General features: G+C 33.5%; 1 protein-coding gene across 1 annotated transcript; it reads right to left on the bottom strand.

Annotated features, from left to right (window-relative positions):
* Window positions 1-1,549: 1,549 nt before the first annotated feature.
* Window positions 1,550-7,224, bottom strand: LOC106104739 (organic cation transporter protein-like). Its single transcript, XM_013284870.1, has 6 exons — window positions 7,052-7,224; window positions 4,756-4,963; window positions 3,564-3,819; window positions 2,554-3,195; window positions 2,181-2,362; window positions 1,550-1,873 (listed from the first exon to the last, which is right to left on the bottom strand). The coding sequence occupies exons 1-6, from the start codon at window positions 7,222-7,224 to the stop codon at window positions 1,715-1,717; spliced, it is 1,620 nt and encodes a 539-aa protein (XP_013140324.1). The 3' UTR covers window positions 1,550-1,714.
* Window positions 7,225-16,345: the final 9,121 nt, after the last annotated feature.

Genomic DNA, 16,345 nt, shown 5'->3' on the forward strand with positions numbered 1-16,345 from the left:
CAATGCGAATAAAATCGCTAAGCGATATCATAGAGGCTCGTACAGGACATTTTATTCTTGCGTCGCCAACTATTATTTATCAAGATGATTTTAAGATGGCAGTGCCTATAGTAATCGAGTAGACGATCGCTTTGACAAATAAATGTTATATATGTACGATAGTAGGATATTAGTTTTGAAGATTAACATTTCCTTGTGTACAAAGGGCTTAATAGGACTTTTAGATCGACATTTCAAGAAAATATTGATCGCTCGTTAGTCAATTCAATTGATCTCAAGTAACGAGGCGGAACGTAACAAGTATAAATCAGAATTAACTTGAAACCTAAGCTAAATAAGGCTATGCAAAGTAAATGAAGCCCTCTGATATTTCTATAGGTTTCCTCGAAGTAATTATTGAATAGAATGTAAATAAGATGCTTGTTAAATAGATCTTCGTAATAGGGATAAAATAATTTAAAAAAAAATCTTAGTTCAATCAGATGTAAGGTCAATGTAAGGCATTTAAGAATTTTAATAGTGTCTGTTATTAAGATAACATGTTTCATATCTTGCAGTTAGAGCGTGCGTACACCTTTGAAAAAACAATTGCACAACTGTTGTGCGTCTGTCCATTGTTTCGCAGCTAATTCAACTGTTTAGTTACACAACTAAAAATCGAGTAGTGTGCGCACCTCCATATAAGCTCATAGGAATCAAATCAAGACTAAACAGTTGTGCGATAGTTTAGTTTCGGATATCTTAAACTTTGTGATATAAGTGGGCAGCAATCTCCTCCATAAAATGTAAAATAGATAGATAATCTACTTCATGCAGTAACATCCCCTCACCTAAACCAAGTCTAAATTACAATCTGACGACCATGTAATTTACTCGTAAATATGCACAAATAACAAAGTCTAGTAATTTAGATTAAATGTTATCTCAAAAAAACTTACATTGTTCTTACGACTTCTTAATGCGAATATATATATAGATGTACAAATGTAGAAGGGAAATTATGACAGAATAGCTCTAAACTTACTTGTCTACCTCTCTAAGTTACCGGCGTGAGTATTTTACGTAACAAATTTGACTATAAGTTACTTAGTGTTAACATTTCTTTATACTTTCTAACTAAAAATTTTTCAACGACACGTCGCTGTTGTAAATTTCCAAGCGTCTATTAAACTTTCAAAGAAACATTTTAAAGTTAAATAATTACCTCCATTGCGGTACAGCGCAGTTTCTTTCCTTTACGCCTTTTAGGTTACAAAATATTTGAACTTTTTAATAACACTCTCAAAGGGAATTACAGAAAAAGAAAATTAATTCAAGTATAAACAGATTTTTATTAAAACCTTAAATAGCGTTACAATTAAAACAAAGCGCCAATAGCCTAATGGTTTGGGGTACGGACTACCGATCTTGCGGTCGAGGGTTCGAATCCCGCCATTCGACTATTGTCGTAAACCATATCCTAGCACAAGCCTAGAGCTTAATTGGAATGGCTAAAGGATATATTAGTAAATTAACAATAATCTACTGATTTAAAAAAATACGAGTAGTTTCAAAATTCAAATGACATAATAAATATTGCATAGAATCATTAAACGATATTTAAACAGCCCCTTGTTTTATTTCCGATAAGGGTCCCTGAGTAAGCATTTTAATGTTTCAGACATATGACAGTATATGGCAGTATGATATAAAATACAATAAAGTAAATCTAATGCTACTCGTTATTTTTATTTTTCTTTGATTGGCTTTCCGCCTCTTCGATGGTATCAGGCAGAGGTACGTTGATTGTCTCTGGCAGAGTGAACACGAGCGCACTGGCAACTAGAGTTATACTGGCAAAGAATATCGCTGGCAGGTTATCGTAATACAACGCCTGGAAAAAAATATAAAGAACATGTCAGAGTAGACAAGTGATTCTTAAAATGATCCAAGGTCCCCTAAGGTTTAACGGAAGGTTCGAGAATGAATACCACGGCGAGTTGTAAAATTAAAGGTTCATGAGCTAAAGAAAAATCTAGCATCAGGGAAAGGTCACTGAAACCATTAAATTTCGAAAGGGATTTAATTACTGACTGACGTTATCAACTTAGGACGTTTGGTACGGAAATTCCTACAAACAGAGCAATGAGAGAAAAAACACTAATAGTTGGAGGCAACAATAATCTAATAAACAGTCTTACCAATAATGGTGTGAGGGGCGCCAGTGTGGAGCCGACGCGACCCAGCGCTGAGCAGACTGCCAGTAGAGACTGCCGCGCGTTCGTGGGAAATACCTCCGACACGTAGATGTAAACAGAGCTGTACGCTATCGTGATTGAGAACTTCCCAGACAAGTAGATTACAAGAGATAACCACTTCTGATCTGTGGGAGAAAAGATTACTGTTTCTACAAATATTTTTAAACGACAAGGCAGTAAAAGACTAGCGCAATCAAACGATAACTCATTTCAGGAACTGCAGTTGCCTTGACAATAATAAACTATAAAAGATTGTTTTTGCATGAATTTAAGTCGAACTAGTTTTTAATTTCTTTGTATTACAAAATATACTAACCTTTACGAATCAAATAAAGACTAACGCAGAAGCAAGCACTCAACAGATAAGTCGATATCAATGTCCGCTTCCTACCATATCTCTCTAACACAAACAAACACACAAAGTTTGCTGGAATCTCAACAAATGCTACCAACATGAAGTTCACATATTTGTTACCAGCTAGTGATACTGAGTTTATAGATAGTCCGTAATACACAAAAGTGCAAGTAATCCACAAAAAGGAACATACTGCTACTCTCTTTCTTATAATGCTCGATTTCAACGCTTCCAGAAAAGTGGATTTCGTTGTTCCTCCATTGTCTGCTATTATTTCTTTGTTCTTTGTATCTTCTTTGCCCACTTTATATATTGATGATATAACTTCATCAGAAATATCAACATTGTTCATTTTGCTTGCTTTCTTTAGTATTTCAACTGCTTCGTCATGTCGACCTTTACTAAGCAGCCATCTGGCACTTTCATTCAGAAACCAAAGGTAGGAGAATACTAAGAGTGCTGGAAAGTATAAGACCCGAAGTAGTTTCCTCCAGCTTTGAAGCCACCAGGAAAGACCAGCGAGAGACATTGAACCGAAAACGTATAAAACGTTTATTAGGGTATTTCCAAATACCCGCCCTTTAGGTCCGACGATTTCCATTGCTAAAAGTAATTTAATTTCATTAATTAATTAAAATTTAAATTGTCTCTGCGAAAATTACAGTTATATTGAAAATTACGTTTCTAAGAATTCGATTCAAATCTCTGAAAATATTCTTTCTATGTAAATAATCACTTACAGTATATAAATTATAGAAACCAAACAGATATATTGAAAAAACAGTTATTAAAACTACAAAGAAAAATACTTACTAAGGGATTTTTTTTAGAATAACAAAATTTTTAAAGAAAAACCTCCGATTTATTTCTTCGAAGTAATAAGTCATAGCAAATGTAATTTAATAAGGTGACTCGAAAAGAAAATTGAATATTGATTATAAAGTGTCTCGTTAAATTCATATCTAACTTACCTAAAACAAAAGCTGTACTATACGCTCCGGCGCCTAAAGAAGCTTCTAGAAATTCCATAGCAACCATCATATAGTAATTAGTAGAGAATGATCTGGTAATACCAAATATACCATTCATCAACGACGCTATTGGTAAAGCAATTTTTCTTCCAAATCTATCAGAGATCATTCCAGTAAGTGGCAAAGAAACGAATAGACCGGAATTATGTATAGTGCCAATTAACGTTCTCTTCCAATTTTGGCATCCTAGGTTGAACTGCAAAAAAAATTAAAGTGTCTTTTGCTGTCACAGCTAATAATAAATTTTCTAGTTTTCAAGCGGACTTCAAAAACTTAAAACATGAAGTATTCCGGTCATCCAATGAAACTAACAGAAAAAAAACTGAAATCAGTTCATCTTAAGACCATATTTTAAAATAGCCGACCACTTCATTTAACATCCAAAAGGAGAGTTGGACATCTAAAAGGAATAGACTCTTAGAAAATTAAATGATAGCAGTTATAGACGGAGAAAGAAAACTTCGTGATGAAACCGGCACATATGGGCAAAGAAATTCAAAGATATGTGTGAAGTCAACCAACCTGTACTGGGCCAGTGTGGTTGACTATAGCCTAGTCACGCCTTACTCAGTGGGGACATATAATGAGAATTTGAGTTAAGGACATAGATAGAAGTCCAATGAGAATACGGAATAATTTTATAGTTGCTATGCATTTTAACGAGATATCATATCTCCACGAGCCTTGTATCTGTGACTGCAATGTTATCGATAACAATCATTATCAAACTCATGGTTAAATCCACTTAAACTTTACACCATTATGTTTGATGCAGGTAAATTTAAGGACTTGACTTGGAGGCTCAGGTCTTGGGTGCGAATCTCGCCATGTACTTATATGATTTTCGATTTTACAAATTTCCATATGTACATAATCTATCCGACTTTCCCCAAAAAAACATCGTGATGCAACCTGCAAATATCGGCGAAGAAATTCAAAGATATGTGTGAAGTCAACCAACCCGCACTTGGCCAGTGAGGTTGGCCTCTAACTTAAGGTAGGCTCTGAGCCCCTCGGCGGGGACATATAGTGAGCTGGTGATGATGATGTTAATGAGTTAAATTTGAGTATTACTTTTCACTTCTAAGTGTGTCTCTATATTGGAATGTCTATATTTCCTTCTAAGACTTACATCCTTGACTGCCGAATCTTCATCACTGTAAACATATTTTTCACATTGTTCTAAAACAGTTCTGTTGAAGTCCCGTTCACTGCATGTATTACTATTGTTTCCCAGATATTGATACCGTTTGCATTTTGATAACTCATATTTTTCATAAGGTATCGCGTAATCTATCCAAAGGCTTTCGTTGATACCTTCGCATTGACTGATTTCGCATCTGCAACAAACAAATTACTATCTAAAAGCGAATCAACCAAAAGACTTCTTTAGCATAAAATCACAGAAGTCGCTACCTTTTTCTGTAAAGTTTGTTAGAAAATTCAATAATTAATGCTGGGTTTCTGAAGTTTCTATTTATTTCATCATTGCCTAATTCATCATCATCATCATTTCATGAAGTTATGGAAACAAAAACACTAACAAATGGTTAAAAGTAGCTGGGAAACCGGCCATAAGTATTTCTATACGAACATAGCCAAAGATGTAAATAAACGCGTGATAATAGTAACAAAAGATCTAACTATCTGTCTAATCTAACTGTTAATGCAAATATTGGATATGAAAGTCGGCAAACACGACCATTTAGATACCAATGTACCGATTGTCATCGTTTATGGCTTTCAACACTTTAATATCGCAGAGCCTCGGAGCTAGCATACAATTGCATTCAAATTCCATATTTAGTTTATGGATAAACGCCGCGAGACAAAAGGCAGAAGCTATTGTTTCAGATAGGATTTTAGCTTTCCTTTTATTGTTTTCCGATATAACCATATGGTAATATAATCTCTAGATAAAATTATCTCGATTGATAGCGAAAATTTCGAACTTATATTGGATTATATCAGTTTTCAATGCGAATGACATGATCTTAACATTTCTATACTTTCTTTTCTTAACATAACTATTTCATAGAGCCTTAAGTAGTTTTTCCACTGTGACTTATGCCAAGTCGAGTGCTGAGTCAAATTAGTCAAAAAAAGGTAAATGAGAGAACGAGAATAGACAATGGAAGAGTAAAAAAACTTTGTTAAAAGTCTTCATCCACTTGCCCTTATCCCTTACGGAGGCACAGTATGTCCTACTCTTCCATACATCGCTATCAGCCGTCATATCTGAATCCACTCCTTTCTTAAGCATATCCTCTTTCACACAATCCATCCATACTTTCTTTGGTCTTCCTATACCTTTGTAGCCATCTACATTCAAAAGTAACAAGATTAAATCCTAAGATAATAATTTAGAAATAATGTTTGATCGACATTGAACACAAATCCAATACGTAATTTATAAGATCAAAAAAACACTCCAATGCAGAGATGGAACCTTTGAATACAACTGGCAAAAATAAAGTACACTAGAACCATTTCAGCTTCGATCACTGGACTGAAGGTAACCGAGCATTATACAGTACAGTGCAGCAAATAATATTCTAAGGTTAAAGCTCGTACGTATTAGCTTCGATACTGAGAGTAAATAGAAACGGAAAGCTTACAAGGGAATGCAAATGTATGATAATAGGCGCTTAGAGGGTGGCAGAGCTACCCCCGGTAGACGCGTCTATATCATCCGTCGACTTGTGAACTTTACTCCTTTGGCTTAGAGTTCAAAATAACATTTTACTTTTGATATATAGCTGTAATGCATTCGAGACTAAGTGAATATTGCTTCAAGGATTTCCTGGCGGTGAAATAATTAATAATACATTAACTATTTAGCACTGCGCCAGCGCCATCTGGATTTCAATTACGTAACTTTGTATTTATTTTTATGCTACTACATTTTAGGTTAATTTGTATGGAAATATAGTACTAATCGTAAAACATGATAGTGCACAAAGGTTTATGGTGGACGTGTTTAATCCGCGATATTAAAAATGTGTTTTTGACCTACTTCCCAAAAGAAGGAGGTACTCAATTCGTCTGTATGTTTTTTTATGTGTGTTACGGCAAAACTCCGCCGCTAGTTGACCGATTTTGATAATTCTTCTTTTATGCGAAAGGTAGTGCTTGCAGGTGGATCCCATTTTTATTCATTTTTGAAGTCAAAGACGTAGTTAAATAGTTTTGTTAAAGATGTACGTAAATAATGTTAATACTACTCGTATATCTATACTAATACTATAAAGAGGAAATATTTTGCATTTTTATTTTATTTGATATAACTCAAAAACTACTTGGCCGATTTCAAAAAATCTTTCACCTTTAAAAAGCTAAGTTGTCAGTGAGTAACATAGGACATGTTTTTTTTTAATTTCACGGAGGCGAAGTCTCAAGCAACAGCTAGTAAATAATATAATACTTACCTATAATCTATATCAGAAGCTTCAAACACATAAATCGATGCGTACATTCCCGCCAAATAGATTGGAAATAATAACAATGCATAATTCACAATATTGTATTTACCAAACGGTCCTAGTTGTTTTAAAACCACGTCCAAATCAAATGGTTTATCACCGGTAACCTCTTTAGACATTTTAATAAAACAAACAAAATTAACTACATAAATAGTTAAAAGTGACTTATCTACACTTTTTTAATCTATGATTCTATCGACGCATAAAAATACAAAACTTGACTATAATTTGCAACATTTTAAATACATTTTTTCACTAAAATTTTAACTCGTCGTGAGATTTAAACGAAAGTTCTCTTTCAAATCTATTCTACGATTGCGTTATTTTAAATTGGCAAACATAACCTTGTAAGATAAAATATAACAAACGATAGTCACTTCAATATCTTATATATAGATATAATAAAATTAGAGTGTCTGTTTGTAATATCCAAAGAATAATACCACATTTCACATTCTGTTCTGCAAGCGTTTGTTTCAGGTAATTTGCGACACGGCTGCAAGGTTTTCGACCGGACTTTCACTGAATAGCTGACAGACGGGCATGTTGTAGTCTACTTTTTCATATTATTGCGTGGACGAAGTCACGGGTAACAGCTAGTAATCTGCTTATGATAAGAGATCGATAGATGCGATATAGATATTCAAGTAAAAGAGATGTAGAGCGGACGTTAGGATTATTGTAAGGCGTGTCAAAAATTGCCTACTGAAACATGAAGATACTCGGTTAGTGTTGTCTAGTGTATGTCTGTATTCAATCACACCTGAAAATATGCAGTTTAACGGCACAAATAAAAATGAATAATTTAAAACAAGCTTTCGCCCGCCGCTATGTCTTCGTGGAAATATAAAAAAAAATAAGTATGTGTTCTTCAAGAGTATCTTCTACATTTATGCCAAATTTTACCAAAATCCGTACAGCTGTTTAGACTCCAAGCTTGAACAAACATCCATCTAAACTTTCGCATTTATAATGTTAGTAAGATTGTTGCCATGAATTGGAAATACGCGTTTGTTTTACCTGTGAGACACATTTATATAAACAACTAGGATTTGTAAGACCTAGAATTTGGTTATTAGATAAGATATGGTATTGTAATTCGAGTAGCAAACCCTTGTTAACAGACCTCAAACATAGACAAGGCAAACATGATCGAGTTGGGATCAGGTAAAATATTAGGTACAGTTGCCTTCATACGCGGTGTTCACTTTAACGACAATCGTTGGATCGCCTCGAGGTTTTAAAACGATATTGGTAAATGTTGTACCTACAGTATATTCAAATCTATTCAATAGAATTAACTATACTTTAGTGTTAGCTATTTTTATTTAGTTTTCAATATTAACAAAATATACATTCAATACTTATTGATAATTTAACCAATTGTTTTACTTTCAATATTAACAACGATAGCAACCTAATTGTCCGTAAAAATGGGTTTAGTGTGACTTGTGAAGAAGAAGGCAATTTTTCTATAACTCGAACACCGCAAACGAAGCCGACTGTACATTGAATGGGTATTGACTTAATTCAACGCTTAATGAAGGGAAACTTGGAGAGGATGACTGGGACTTTGATCGTTAGAATTCGTCGTTAAATTTGAATTAACTTGTATAGATGTCTACTTAAGACCCCAGCTTATGTCATGGTATGAACGGTAAAACAAACTCGTTATGTTCTTAAGAGGGACTTAAGAAGCAAAAAGGTCTCATTCTCATTTCATCCTTCGTCTTAGCTCGTTTTTTTATTGATTTATAATTAAAGCTTTGTTAAAAAAAGGACTAAAATTGCAAGTAAACCTCTAGGAAAATGTCCAGCAGTGGGCAGACATAGGCTGATGATTATGATGGTGGTGATATTCCTGGAAAATAACCTAAAATTGTGATAATAAACTTGTGATACTCATTTGATAAATTACATTCGCGCCTGCTGATAATATTACAGCAATATCTACTCAGCGTGATATTGCAGATAGTACACAATAGAGGAAACTCATTCGTTGTATTTGAGAAAATAATATGTTTTGAAAGTATTCTTTGAGCGATGAAAAGAAAAACAAGTATTACCAAACATTATATTAAGGGTCATTTTTTGTTCAATCACAAAGAGAACGGACCGCTCGGTACGGACAGACATAATGGAAACGACATATTCCACTAATCCTAGAGTACGGACTTTTTATATAAATTACTACTTATTTATTTGTAAATTGACATCATCTGGGTAAATGTCAAATACTATAAAAATACCATAAAACACATCTTATGTATTTATGTTCAAAAAAACTGCATTAGAATGGGATAAAGTAAAGTGCCATCATGCATGTTACATAACAGAAATTTTTACATTTTAATAAAACGTAATCAAAGTGTACATACATTTTATATCTCAAAATTCACACAATATTGAATGCTCTAACAAAGTTCATTAGTATTTCCCCTCTCGCTTCGTTTACCCTCTCTGTCTCGCAACCCCACTTCAAATTTTACCCCTCGGATCTTTGAATTATTTGACAAATATTTCTCCGTGCATAGTACTATGGGACTACACACCAGATGGAGTAGATTTCAATGTATACTAATGTTATTGAAAGGAATAAAAAATATTTTTGGACTTTTGTACTTATTGAAATAACTGAAAAACTACTGGACCGATTTCAAAAATTCTTTTTCCATTAAATAGCTACGTTCTCAGTGACTAACATGTCCATATTTTTAATTCATATATATATTAATAATTTATATACCAGAAAACAATAACTAATTCATTTGTCAGTGGTAGAGCCTGCTTTAACATCTTCGCACGAATAGGCCGGCTCGCCCGGTGCAATACCACGACCACACAGAAAACAGACGTGAAGTGGAAGCAATTCCGCGTTTCGTCTGGTGAGTGTGGTGAGGAGTCCTAATTTTAGTCCCTTTCCCTTTCCACCCTTTTCTTAAGAGGAAAGGATGAGAAGGAAAAGTGGATTTGACGGTGGAGGAGACGTGTAGGAAGGGAAGTGTCTACTTTATGTGCGTCTCCTCCTCCGTCAATAAAGGATACGCAACGCATCTGTAATTACGGATGTTTATGGGCAGCGGCCGCTTTCCATTTCGGTGGATTCAAGTGGCCGCTTGCTTGTTGCCACCTTATATTATAAAAAATATATTAAAAAGTAGTATTTTTAAGGGAAGTTCTATGAATTACAATAAAATACATTGACGCAGTATTTCTGGTAAGCATTATGTAATAAGATTAAAATGTAAATGGAGTTTTCATGTAGAACGAATGCATTTGCAACATTGATAACGCTAAGAAATATTTTCAATGTTAACGTTTCAAGAACTAGAATTTTGCATTAAAGTACATCTTTTATTAATAGACATAAAATTTATTATCTTTTTAAAGCATCAGTGCATAAAACATTGCAATAACATTGTAATATCATTTCACTAATTTTTAACAACATTTATTAATGAATTCCATTCTATTAAGAGGTCCGTAGTTTTTGTGGTACTCGATAATGAAAAGACAAAAATTGTACAGTAATAACATGCTTGTATATTCCTTTTTTTAAAATATAAGGTGGCAAACGAGCGAGCGGCCACTTGCCTATTATAAAATTAGCCTAAATCTGACGTAATATTGGCTGGCAAACCTTAGTCAGTATTAGTGTCAAATCGTCCTTGCCAAAATTAAATAAGTCGTTCCTGTTACCACTAAAATGGTATTTTCCTGTAAACAACATAATCAACTTTGTTTTTTTGGATCTACAAAGACGTTTAAATTCTTATATCTGTATAATTATAATAAATAAAAAAATAAAATAAAAAACAAAATTATTATCATATAGTAACACAAAGTATAAATCGTTCTACATTATCAGATGACAACAGTATTTCGAAATGCATTATCACGAAAGAGAAATAAAAAAAAAACATTATCAAATACAGTTATTAAACAGACATTATCTCGCCTATTTAAAATTACATCCACGATACAACGTACGACGGCATGATCGATCGATCTACTGTTATCTCTTTCTCTATCATAAGTTTTAATTCAGATTTTAGAACTCCGTCCTTGTCTAGCAATCCGGAACAATACGACGCGTGCACGAGTCGCAGCTGGATGTTCTGTTTATTTTTGTCTGTGGATTCGCGTGTGTTGCGTTCGCGTCGTGTGAATACAAAAAAATATTAAAAAAAAACTATTTATTGTAAAATAATTTTGATAATTAATCTGTGGTCATTTTATCGCGCATGCGTTGACAAACGTCAAAATATAAGACAAGCGTGAAAGTAACACGTGTTTGTAAAAAGTGTAAAAAGCCGACAAATGTTTACCTAAGCTTTCGTTAGATTATTAATTGATTATTACATAATGGCTAATTCGGTTGGTGCCAGTGAAACGATTGATTTAGATTCTATTTTAAAACAACTCGGTGCTTTTGGTAAATACAACATTCTTAATTATGCTTTGTTATTATATCCAATATTTTTGGCGGGAATGTACGGTTCTGTGTATGTGTTCGAAGCCCCTGATATAAGTTACAGGTCAGTATTAATAATATACCTATATTACAATTAAGAAGATACGTAAAACAAGTTTTGGTGGAAGCTTTGCAAGATCCGTGACAAACGCGAATTTTTATTTCAAGGTCATATCAAATTCTTATTAAAACAAAAGTTTAAATTTAATGCCATGTATATTTCAATTATCTGAAATAATACATTGAAGTCTTCCCCATTTTTTTGCGATAATTATAATTGTACAAAATTACTTCCGATTGATTTTTTTACCATTACATTTAGTTATTTCATATATTAGCGAGTAATGTCACCTTATTTTAACTAACAAAAACATTTAACCTTTTAGAGGTTATTCTTATTATAATAGGGTCAACGTAATACGCATGCGTAATTTTTTCTCAACTCGTTAGCTCTCCCCCGGGAGATCCCATTCTCCATTAATATTCTCGTTTAGGTTCTTTTGTGCCTTTGTTGATTACTCTAGTACGGAGAAAAGCAAATAATGTTGTTACATGTTACCTAATTGGCTATCTATTCTAAGAGCATATATATATATATATCTATGTAGGTATATATCGACCTGCCTTGTCCTTACGAAGGGTCGCCACAATTTCGAGCAACTCTTCCATATATCTCTATCAGCTGTCATATTTGGGTTCATTCACTTTTCAAGCATATCCTCGTTCAAACAATCCATCCATACATTCTTCTGTCTATCCCTACCTTTATAACCATTATTCAATCGTAATATTTTCTTGTAATCAATATACTGTATAATATAAACTAACTGTTGCTCGCGAATTTGTCCACGTGAAATTAAAAAAAAAACACACAGACTATGTTACTCAGCAATAACGTAGCTTTTAACAGTTGGAAGCATTTTTGAATTCTGCACAGTAGTTTTTGAGTCATGTCAATACATACAAAAATAAAAAATCTTTTCTCTTTATAATATTGGTAATAGACAAACCATGCACTCAAAAGCTGGTAGAGTTTCGGTTGTCTAGTTTGATATCTGTGACAGTGGTATTGACGCTAAAATGTTTTATACTAGTGTTTCGACAATGAAAACTGCCAGTAAGTATCTCAGTTATCGTATTTAAGGCTAGCTGTCGTACGCAACACCGTCCGCGCGGAACTAAAAAAAAATAAATGCAAGTAGCCTATGTGTTCTCCCAGACTATCCTCTACATCTATGCCAAATTTTATGGAAATCCGTTCAACCGATCAGGCTACAAACTCTAATAAACATCCAATCATCCATCTAAACTTTCGCATTTATAACATTAGTATGACTAGTATGATATACACGGGTAAATTATCCTTTAAGACTGGTCTATTTATAAAAATAGGACTGTTTCACTGCAAATTCTTTTGTCATCCATCAATTTGTAAACTACGTGAACTAAATGACTAACTAAGAACTATTCTCGTCAAAACCGGACGAAAGACGCTAAGGTCAAGAAGTATCAGGGGTGGCAAACCAATGGCACGCGACGAAATATTGGTCAAGTTCACAAAGGAAGTGAAGTGATCCCAATAATCACTAAGTCAAATTGGTGGCAAGTCTATTACATTTAACATTTCTGTAGAAAAATGACACATTGATACGTAAAGGTTCACCACCCCTGAACTAGACTCGAAGATGCTTCCGCAAGTCATCTAGGACGATTAGTAAGATTGTTTTGTTCCCTGTACGCAGGGCTTTTGTATCTAGGAATAAGTAAACAATAATATTGCATGTAAGATATGGAAATAATAGTATTAGAGTATTACGTCAATCATTCGGAATAAAAATTATTATCAATATATGGTGCGTAATAACAGTTTATAAGTTTTATTGTAGACGCCAGCAACATGTAATACCATGACTACACATGACAGCTGGAAGTAATTCAGCGTTTGGAGTTTGCTATACCGTTGGACATAGACATATTCAATTTGTTTTTAGTCCACCGGATAGTAAAATTCCACAGACCTACGAATTTAATTCCGTTTCACGTAAATAATTATATGGTATTTTATTATAAAAAGGAACGATTTGTATTTTTGTAATCTATGTCAATATTAATATTGTAAAGAGTATTTTTTTTTATTTGTGTATGTATTGAAATAACTCAAAAACTACTGGGCCGATTTCCAAAATTATTTCATTATTAGAAAGCTACGTTATCAGTGAGTAATCTAGCCTAGATATTTTTTTATTATTGTTTATTTTCACGGGCAAAGTCACGAGCAACAGCTAGTATGGTATATAGACAAAAATATAGCCTCTAGGTAAAATCTAGCTTACAATAACCCTGATATGATTTTGTACATGTTACCCACATAGTAATAACATTGTACATAATGTCGGTTGTTTTTGAACTATATTCAAGTTCGCAAACTGTTATCGTGGCAGCGTATCTAAACGCAAACCTTGAACAATGCAACTGATAATAAACATGATTTATATGATTTGAACCAATATATAAGTAATACAGAATAGAACATGATAGTCAAACGTAAACAGGATGGATTAGAAAGAAACAATATTACATATATCAAAAGCAATGTTACTACGACAACATATGTGATGCAGTTAAGAAATCTATACTTCTATATTTTCGATACTAATATAATAAAGCGTAAACACACTACTTAGTGACGTAGATGTCAGCGATAACAGTACGTTTTTTAATTATTTTTTCTTTAACAAAAAGCCCTACACTTACGACACGCTTTAGGCTATTTATTTTTACACAATTAAACTTAAAAGTGAATAAATTGTAAAAAAATGTGGGAAAAAGACCATAAACTACAAGCTGTCAACATTAAGAAAACTACATTATCATGGTAACGGTAGTTTTAGTATTTGGAATTTAGAATTTGACAATTTTAAAAAATAATTAGTGTTTATAATTTCATGCGGAAAAAGCCGCCCGAGAATAGCTAGTGTACAGATAAAATAATATTGGTAACCTAAATTCTCTTGAATTTATAAATTCAGGTGCATTGACCGAAATTTAAATAGAACAGCAAACTAAATGTAATTTAAGCAAATAGATTTTAAACTATACAGAAAATGTTAAGCTAGAAATTGCTGGGACAATTTTAGTCACGAACGATTTAAAAAACAAAGCGAGGCGAAAACGTGGATCGCATCATTAAATTTGGCAGCGCTGGACGAGTCGAGTTTTTTTGGTAAGAAAGGAAATGCTTTCATTTAACGGTTCCTTTCTTAGAACAAAGGACTTTGCTAAGTTTCGTTTTGCGTGATATATAGTTTCGAGTTATTATTTTTAACTAGCTTTCGCCGACGACTTATCTGCGTGGAATTAAAAAAAAAAAAGTAAGTAGCCTCTATGTTCCTTCACTATCTCTATGCCAAATTTCGTTGAGATCTGTTCAGCAGTTTGGACGCTTTTACAATATTCGTAAGATAAGATTATGAGTTGGGAATTAAAATAATTCAAATCACATATAACTAGTAGTTAGTAATGTATCTTTAAAAAGTCAAAACTCCGTCTATGCCTAGATTCTATTCCTATTTATATTTTGGATATGAAATTGCACGATCGGAACTTCAAAATATGTTCCGAAGTCATTTTATTGGTGGAAATATGAAAATAACTTAAGTATATAATGTAATGGTAATTGTTAATCATACTAATCATACTAATCCTTATATTATAAATGCGAAAGTTTAGATGGATGGATGTTTGTTAGAGTTTGAAGCCTAAACGGCTGTACGGATTTCGATGAAATTTAGTATAGATGTAGAAGACGGAAGGTCGATGGAAGGTAGGTCTGGAAAAACACATTTGTTTTTTTAATTACACGCGGACGGAGTCGCAGGCGAAAGCTAGTCTCGTAATAAATACAAGAGCTATCAACACAATCATCATTATAACAAAATTAATATCGTCGGCTCGACGCACGACCATGATTGATTGCCCGAGGATCAGACCCTTTGTAAGTGATAGGTACAGCTTGGGTGGTGCAAGTTAAAAGAGAATGCGGATACTTAATTGTACAAAATTTATGAATCAATCTAGAACTTACCGGTTGGGAAGCATTACTAATATTGGAAACGCAGTGAAATATTCATTTTACGCCTGTCTTCTGTGTGATCGTGGTATGGCAACAGTTAAGCTTTACGTGCATTGCAACTGAGAACTGTAGTTAATGCAGCTTGCAACGTAAATAATTGAGGTAAACTTTCTAAAGAGGGGTTCTAGGAGGTTAAGGAATAGTGTTTCTTTACAAATTATTGTTTTTTTTTTACAAACGCGATCGCTTTTAAATTAAAATGTTTAGTTAAATTCTGAATGATATGCCATCGATCTGTAATGAAGTATCTCTGGAACGTATCTGAGTGTTGAAAATGATATTAATGATTGTAATTTAAATTATGATCCCAGATTTTCTGCGAGATATTGATTATTTTAGTGACATTTCTAACTCACGAACTAATTGGGTTAATTCAACATCATCAACTTGCCCTTATCCCTTATGGCGGGTCGGCATAGTATGTGCTGCTCTTCCATACATCTCTATCAGCCGTCATATCTGAAACCACTCCTTTCTTAAGCATATCCTCTTTCACACAATCCATCCATAGCTTCTTCGGTCTTCCTCTTCCTTTGTAGCCATCTACATTCATTCTTAACACTTTCTGGTTTATGTCCCCATCGTCTCGTCGCATAACATGACAAGCGCTAGCTTAACAAACATAAAAAGAAAT

The sequence above is a fragment of the Papilio polytes genome, unplaced genomic scaffold, assembly GCF_000836215.1.
Source record: "Papilio polytes unplaced genomic scaffold, Ppol_1.0 DF823399.1, whole genome shotgun sequence".
NCBI lineage: Eukaryota > Metazoa > Arthropoda > Insecta > Lepidoptera > Papilionidae > Papilio > Papilio polytes.